At 44.9% G+C, this 8,488-nt stretch overlaps 1 protein-coding gene across 1 annotated transcript; it reads right to left on the bottom strand.

The window, feature by feature from the left end:
• Positions 1-494: 494 nt before the first annotated feature.
• LOC129737925 (uncharacterized) lies at positions 495-5,609 on the bottom strand. The gene has a single exon (XM_055729094.1). It carries the CDS (start codon positions 5,607-5,609, stop codon positions 495-497), a length of 5,115 nt encoding a protein of 1,704 aa, XP_055585069.1.
• Between the last annotated feature and the right edge of the window lie 2,879 nt (positions 5,610-8,488).

The raw sequence follows: 8,488 nt of genomic DNA, 5'->3' as shown, positions 1-8,488 counted from the left end.
AGGAATTTTAAAGGTTATTGAACCTAGGCTAATCTTGTGGTGGTAATTCTAAATATTACACAAAAAATTCTTCTTGTTTTTGGGCCCCTTGTGATTGGATTTCATCCTCCGCGCGCAGAATTGTTGACATCGGTTGATTGGTTCCCCCATGGGAGAAATAGAGATGATAATAGTGCAGCTGTATTTCTGCTGCAGATGACGAAGATGTGGATGCTGCAGACCCTCTCCCAAAGATGATGATAGTGTAGTTGTATTGCTATTCCAGATGGTGAAGATGTTGATGCTGGAGAACTCCTCCCTGAGCCATCTGATTCGCTCTCGATTCCTCTCGGGTGTGGATCACAGGTTGAACTTGTTATGACGTCATCGATCAGTGGCTCGCAACCACCAATTGGATTCCTCAACATTCGCAACATTCTCGCCCACACTGAAATTCTGGGTATTTCTGAAAATAAAAGAGCAGAACTCTCGAACAAGGGTATGTGTGGAGCCAACTAATCTTGATCAGGAGATACCAAATAGTCTTCGTTAGAATCTACCGGTGGAAGTATGCAGATCTTCTCCACAGGTCGCGTCGTCGAGCCCTTTGCTGTTTTTAAGGTCACCACGCGGACGACCCCGTCATCCCCAGGGTGTAGTTGAAGAATGCGTGCCAATTTCCACCGGGCTGGTGGTAAACCTTCCTCACGCATTACGACGAGCTGACCCTCAGCAATCTTGATTGGCGGTTGCCAACGTTTAGCTCGTCCCTGTAGCTGCGTAAGATACTCCGTTCGCCATCTCTTCCAGAATTCTCGTAGTTGTTTCTGAACTGCCTGCCAGTAGTGAAGTCTGTTCATGGGAATTTTGGAGAAGTCCGGATCTGGTAGTTGCTGTATTGGTTTGCCAATTATGAAGTGTCCGGGAGTCAGAGGTTCCAAGTCGTTGGGATCTTCTGACTGCGATGTAATTGGTCGTGAGTTCAAGCAGGCCTCTACTTGAACCAACAATGTGGTGAAATCTTCAGGATTGACTGGATTGTCCCCCAAGACGCGTATGAAATGGTGTTTCGCCGATCGTACCGCCGCCTCCCATAATCCTCCAAAGTGCGGCGCGCCGGCCGGATTGAAATGCCACTTGATTCCTTCTCCTGCGTATTCTCGTGCCATTTTCTCCTTGTGAGCTTCGCTAGATAGTAGTTTACGGAGCTGGTTGTCGGCGCCTACAAAATTCGTCCCATTGTCCGAGTAAATGTCTGAACATTTTCCTCGTCTTGCGGTGAATCTCCTTAACGCTTGAATGAACCGTTCCGTCGACAAATCAGACACCAGCTCGAAGTGTACGGCCTTCGTAGTCATGCAGACGAAAAGGGCGACGTAACCCTTAGAAACTGGTCTACGGGGAGCAAGGCGTAGATAAACCGGACCAAAGTAGTCTACACCAGTGCGACTAAAGGGTGCAGCAACGGTGACTCGGGCTGCTGGAAGTTCGCCCATGAACTGCTGGATGGCCTTCGGCTTTACTCGGAAACAACGCTGACACTGATGTACCACATTCCGGGTGACATTCCGACCTCCAAGTGGCCAGTACTTTAGCCGCACTGTTGCGAGTAGTAGTTGCGGGCTGGCGTGGAGCAAACACTTGTGGTAGTGTTCTATAATCATTCTGGTTATCGGGTGTCTTGCAGGATGGACTATCGGGTGTTTCGTATTCTCTGCTTCGCTAGAATGTCTGAGTCGACCACCAACTCGGATAAGGTTGTCTTCTGAAAGCATCGGGTTAAAAAACCGTAACTGCGAGCTTCGTGGAACAGGCTGCTGCTTTTTGAGTGCTTTCCATTCTTCGCTTAGGTCTTCTTGTTGTGCGTGGCGAATGATGATGAATTCCGCTTCCTTCAGCTCTTCCGTAGTCAGAAAGCCTTCGGCTTGCGTTCGTTTCTGAATTGGCTTCAAATACCGTCGCAAATACGCCGTCCTCCTAACCATATCGCTGAACGTGGAAAACTGCTTAACGTACCACCTTCCAAATGCTTCTTTTTCGACCGCCGAACACTGAACCGCCTCACGTCGAAATTCTTTAGTTACTTCGTCTTCATTGAATTTTACCGGTGCGTTAGGCCAATTGCTGTCGTCGTTTTTCAGCCATTGAGGACCTTCCCACCATAGTTCGTTGTTGATAATATCTCCTGGTGATAAACCTCTCGATATGAGATCCGCTGGATTACAGGTTCCTGGTACATGATTCCATACATGCTGCTCCGTAATTTGTTGAATCTTGGAAACTCTGTTTCCGACAAATACCGTAAGCGTGCTGGGGGTTGCCTTCAGCCATTGCAGCACGCACGATGAATCAGACCAGAAGAATACCTTGGGATTGAATTTGACTGCCTTGATGACCATTTCTGAAAGCTGTGCTCCGTGCAAAGCTCCGCAAAGTTCAAATCGAGGGATTGACTGCGTTTTCAAGGGGGCTATTTTCGATTTGGATGTAAGCAGCGATACCTTTACTCTGCCATCTGTATCTACGCTCCTAAAATACGCGCAGGCACCATATGCGCGTTCTGAGGCATCTGTGAACACATACAGCTGAATTTCCGTAGCATTCGGTATGATAACACAGCGTGATATCGTCAAATTATTCAGGAGTGAGAGTTTTTCGTGAAAATTGCGCCAGTCTTCTGCCATCTGGTGTGGCAAAGCTTGATCCCAATCTACGCTCTTACCGTCAGCACCCTTGAGGCACCAAATCCTTTGCATGAATATCTTAGCCGACGTCATTACAGCTCCGATGAAACCTAGGGGATCGAACAGAGCAGCGATGGACGACAACACCTTCCGTTTGGTTAAATTTTCAACGCCTTCCAAATCCGCTATGTTGAAGTGAAATTTGAGAACATCCCTTCCTGGTAACCATGTCAACCCTAACGTGCGAACTGCAGGATCTGGATCTAGATCGACACCAATCTCTTCTTTCAATGCCAAGTTTTCCGGGGAAACATCTAGGAGAACCTCCGAAGAATTTGAAGCCCATTTTCTGAAGCAGAATCCGCCACTAGTTGCGCACAGCTCAAGTTGTCTACGAAGTTCAGCTACTTCCGAAACATTGGCTCCTCCAGTTAAAACATCGTCCATGTAAACGTCATGCATCAACGATATTGCCGCTTGAGGAAAACGTTCACCTTCATCCATCGCCAGCTGCTTTAGAGTTCTGGTAGCCAAAAGTGGGGCAGGTTTGGTCCCATACGTAACCGTTGCCAATTCATAAGTTTCCACCTCATCGTCAGGTGAATTACGCCACAAAATACTTTGAAACGGCATGTCGTTTGGATGCACCTTGATTTGACGGAACATTTTTTCAATGTCGGCTACCAACATAATCTGTCTCGTTCTGCTGCGAAGTATGAGTGATCGAAGATCGTCTTGTATGACTGGTCCGCAAAGTAATGCGTCGTTCAGTGACCTTCCTGTGCTTGTTCGACACGACGCATCGAAAACCACGCGTACCTTGGTGGTTGTGCTGGATTGTTTTACCACTGGATGATGCGGAAGATAACACCTCTTTTTATCGTCGGCTGGATTGATGTGTACCTTATGCATGTGTCCCAATTCTCGGTATTCCTGCATAAACTTGTTGTATTCCTGACGCAACTCTGGTTCCCTCAGATGTCTACGTTCAATACTCTGCAATCGTCGCATGGCGATGTCCCTCGACTCGCCCACCGTTTCAAACCCATTCTCATTTTGCGGAAGTGATACCGTGTATCGACCGTCGTTGCCTCTCTCCACCGTTTGCACATAGTGCTCCTCGCATCGCAGCTCTTCTGGTGAATAAATTACTGCCGATTCTATTTCCTCGCAAGCCCAAAACCGCGCCATAATCTGTTCCAGACCACCCGTTGCCACCACGTTGCAAGAAATCCTCGTCGCTTGATCGTACATGTTGACCGCGCCTGTTGCAATCCAACCAAATACCGTCTCGGTGAATGTAGGAAGACCATTTCCCAATTGCATCCTTTTTCCGGCCATGAAGAATGAGAAGAAGTGTTCAATCCCAAGCACCATGTCGACCGACCTAGTTTCGAAGAATGTTGGATCGGCTAGCTCGACGTCTGGCAATTTCCATCCATTAACGTTGACGCTCGAAGTTGGTAAATCCGCTGTGACTGTTGGAAGTACCAAGAAATCCATCCTGTATCGAGAGTTTGAAATCCTTGATTTGAGAAGATTGGCCTTGTGCTTCACTCTTGCTACTGCTTGCCCAATACCTTGAACTGAGACGTCTGCCTGCCGGCGCTGAACCTGTAACAGCTGCATGAGGTTTTCCGATACGAAGTTCGATTCTGATCCTGAATCCAGCAGCGCCCTCGCTGGATGAGAAACACCATTGTCGTCCTCCACTAGAACGACCGCTGTAGCAAGTAGAACGGAAGATGTGCGATGCCCCGAAAGATTGGCCGATGTCGTCTCCCTGATTCTAGTACCTTCTCCAGACCCATTTGGATTTCCGCCTTGTAAACTAGAGCCCTTGCTCTCAGTGTTGGATTCCGATCGAAAACAAACCATGGTGTGGTGCTTGCCCTTGCAGCTCCGACAGAGAAAGCGTGAAGTACAATCTGCAGCCAAATGTCCGTGCCTAAGACAGTTCCTGCACAACGAGTTGTTCCGAACTAGCTTGTCCCTGGAAGCTATCGACATTTTCCTGAACGTTGCGCATTCGTGAAGCAGATGCGTACCCGAACATGCAGAACATCGTCCCCCTGACTGATGTGATTGAGAAGCGTTGAAGTTTGTCTTGGTTGGTTGGCGTGTCGTTGCATCCAACCGTGAGCTCAGAATGTACAGAAGAAGCAGGTCCCTGTAATCGACGCGCGTTACCAGCTGATCGAGTGTATTCACTGCTCTTTCAAAGCTTTCTAGCAATGATTGCAGCTCCGCTCCAGATTCCTTCACAAGGGTTGGTAGATTGAAGAGAGTTTGCACCTGTCGACGTCGAAGCAGCTTACTATCGTTGTAGTGTTTCGTCATCGTGTCCCACGCAATTTGATAATTGGCCCGGGTGATAGGAAATGGGTCCACTAAAGCCTTTGCTTCACCTGCCAAACATCCCTTCAAGTAGTGGAATTTTTCGATTTCAGGTAGATCTGGTTTGCAGTGTATCAGCGAGGTGTACAAATCACGGAAGCTCAGCCACTCATCCACGTTGCCATCGAAGGTCTGCAACTTGATCTGCGGCAAGCGAACATGCTCAACGGTAGGGTGCTGCGAAGTTTCCAATCCAACAATCGTAGAATTCAGAGAAATTCCGTCTTCCAACTGTCTCGCCTTATCCATCAACCTGGCCTTCGCGGTGTAGTAGCGGTCAGCAAACGTTGCTCGATCCTGGGCGTAGTCGTACTCGGCAGCATCGTAATCATCATGAACCTCTAACTCCATAATGGCACTATTGACGTTTTCCCATGAATCATCAATTCTTTCTAAACGAACTTTCACATCACTGGCAGACACACTAGCTGAATGTAGTGTTTCCACAAACTTGTAGATATTATCAAAAATATCCTGCAGGCCTTTGAGTTTGACTTGCAAAATCTTAAACGTAACCGATTTCTTGGTACCTTGTGATGGCCCGGGCATGATGAAGCGTTAAACTCACACGCAGTTGACAGAAATTGAATGAGAGCGAGCGTAAGTATTTGAACCTTTATGCCTAGCTTCGTGAAGGACATATACTGTAGTGCTACTAACCTACCGGAACAACCGGTTCGACTCCACTACAGGTAAATCTCGGACGACTGCTATTAAGCTTTTTATTGCTTTATTGAGATTAATTGCTTGCGGTCCAGGACATCAATGTTCATGAGAGGCAATCGAAATAGTAGCTGTAGTATGCAGAATTGAAAAACTTCGGCTAAACATATACTGTTCTAACTAACCTGAACAAAAAAATATGTTGAGCGGCAGGTTAGGAAAAAAACGACTGCCAAATATCCAAATTCCAAAGAAGTTATCTTCGGATATAGCGCTCAATTAAATTTCCAAGTTGATGAATTGTTTATGGATGCTTCCTCTTCAATCAATGAGTTCCACAAATGTAGCTCCCGGTTCATACGTATGGTTGTTCGAGAATTCACAAGAGATTGGATGTAGTATTTACTGAGACCTAGCCTCGACTGGACATATACGAGGTGTAGCTTTTAATTACCTTTGAGAAAAAGTCGTGCGGTGTCCTCGTTTCGTCCTAACTGGTCGTCGGGCCTCGTGAATAGTGCGTTAAGTGAAGTATTTGTGAATTTCCGTCGTATTAAATCACAATTTGATGTCGAATGACGGCGATGTTGACCAGTTGGATTCCACTCCAACTACGTGGCTTACAGTGATGTCGTCAATGATGATGATGACGGCGAGTGATGATGTGTGGCGAGAGAAATAATGGTGGTGTAATAACCAAAAAGAAGATCCAAGCAGCGGCTGGACATATATTTTAGTGTATATTTTACCTGGGAAACCAGGAATTCCACCTGGAGTTTGTCCACCGTTGCAGAAGCGATGAAAAGTTGTGCGAAGTGCGAATCAATCCGAAATAAATTCGCGCCAACCAGTGATATGGTGAGAAAATGATCTCCACTTGGTGAGATATCACTATGCGAGGTGATGAGATATCTCGATGTTTGTGTGAGCCCTACGATTCCTCCGTGGAATCGCCTCGAAGAGTGGTTTTTATCCGGGTTGAAGGATCAAAATGTTCCTCCGTGGCCAATGCTGAACTGGTTCTCGACTCCTTCGTTTCTCCAGGGACTGTAATCTGGATTTTATCCTGAATCCGATCTCCTTGATCGTAGGATATCACTGGTTTGTTCGGGTAAGTTCACTGAATCGTTCTTAGAAAAAACTCAACACGAATTTGCAAATCACACGCACTTTATTAAATTAACAAACCGTTTATTTCTCGCCTGGCAATAAATTCATCTTATATTTACTTCTAAGGTTTATTATCTACTACATAAGGCTAATATAAATTTTCCGATCCGTACGTACTGAAGCCAATTAGGAAAAGGTGATTAAAAATGTGATGTGCGCGATTTTTAGCTGATTTTTGACAATAGAGGAATTTTAAAGGTTATTGAACCTAGGCTAATCTTGTGGTGGTAATTCTAAATATTACACAAAAAATTCTTCTTGTTTTTGGGCCCCTTGTGATTGGATTTCATCCTCCGCGCGCAGAATTGTTGACATCGGTTGATTGGTTCCCCCATGGGAGAAATAGAGATGATAATAGTGCAGCTGTATTTCTGCTGCAGATGACGAAGATGTGGATGCTGCAGACCCTCTCCCAAAGATGATGATAGTGTAGTTGTATTGCTATTCCAGATGGTGAAGATGTTGATGCTGGAGAACTCCTCCCTGAGCCATCTGATTCGCTCTCGATTCCTCTCGGGTGTGGATCACAGGTTGAACTTGTTATGACGTCATCGATCAGTGGCTCGCAACCACCAATTGGATTCCTCAACATTCGCAACAACGTCAATTTAATGTCCCATCAACCTTAAATTTTTTTTATGTACTAGCGGTATGATTATCTGTCAACATTAAGTTTTTAGAACCCATTGAAGTTGAAAAGTGTTGTATGATGCCCCAATTGACGGTTCCTTGGAACGTCCGGGTTTGATCGATTTTTTTTCCTTCTTTTGAAAAGGTTTATATCCTTTTTTCGGGCACATTTTGTACATTTCGCTTGATATTTATATTTTACTAGCTGACCCGGTGTGCTTTGCTACACCTTTCAAAATCGAATGATATTTTCAGAACTTACTCAAATTTTTATTGTCTTGTTGGCATTATTTTAAATCAAATTATAACATAATTCATAAGCAACCGCTATAAATTGAAAGCTGCAGCTGGAGTTTCGGATTGCAATCCAAAAATAGCTTAAACTAATATTCTGAATATTGATCTATAAATTTGTGTTAAAGATCTGATAATTTTAATCTGTTCTTTAAGCTTCGCCCTAAAAAAAGGAGGGTCTCAAATAAATCGTACGCAATCAATCCAACTGATAAAACATGGTTTTTATTTGCTTGATATATTCTGGATTTATGCTAAAAAAACTGATAGAAGAGCCCCCCCCCCCCCTCTGTCCATCCCTTCCCCCCTGCTGAATGGAGATAGTGATCTTTAATAATTATACCCATTTTTTTCGTTCCCAATAATCCTCTTGTATCAAATATTTTTCCATTGGTTGAAAAGTTTTTAAGCTTTACAACAAAATTTATAAGCCTTAAGGTATGAGCCGTTTCAAATAAAGGATTTACAAAAAAAAAACAAAATTTATATGGAACACCCTCCTTTCTTCTCCTCTCTGCACTGTAAAGAGTAAGGGTCTATAACAATCGTAGAAATAAACCTCGTAACCAAGTACCTTTCCATGCCATTTTGTTTCCTTCTGTTGGCTTCGTTAGCACAAATTGAGAACTTATGCTTACAAAATTGTATTGGGCTCAACTCCCTCCTCCTAT

The sequence above is a fragment of the Uranotaenia lowii genome, chromosome 1 (assembly GCF_029784155.1).
Source record: "Uranotaenia lowii strain MFRU-FL chromosome 1, ASM2978415v1, whole genome shotgun sequence".
Lineage (NCBI taxonomy): Eukaryota > Metazoa > Arthropoda > Insecta > Diptera > Culicidae > Uranotaenia > Uranotaenia lowii.
The sequence above is the reverse complement of the archived record's forward strand: the minus strand, read 5'-3'. Positions and strand labels throughout refer to the sequence as shown.

Coding starts and splice junctions, on each gene's coding strand:
- LOC129737925 (XM_055729094.1), bottom strand. CDS start 5,609: ATGCCCGGGCCATCACAAGGTACCAAGAAATCGGTTACGTTTAAGATT.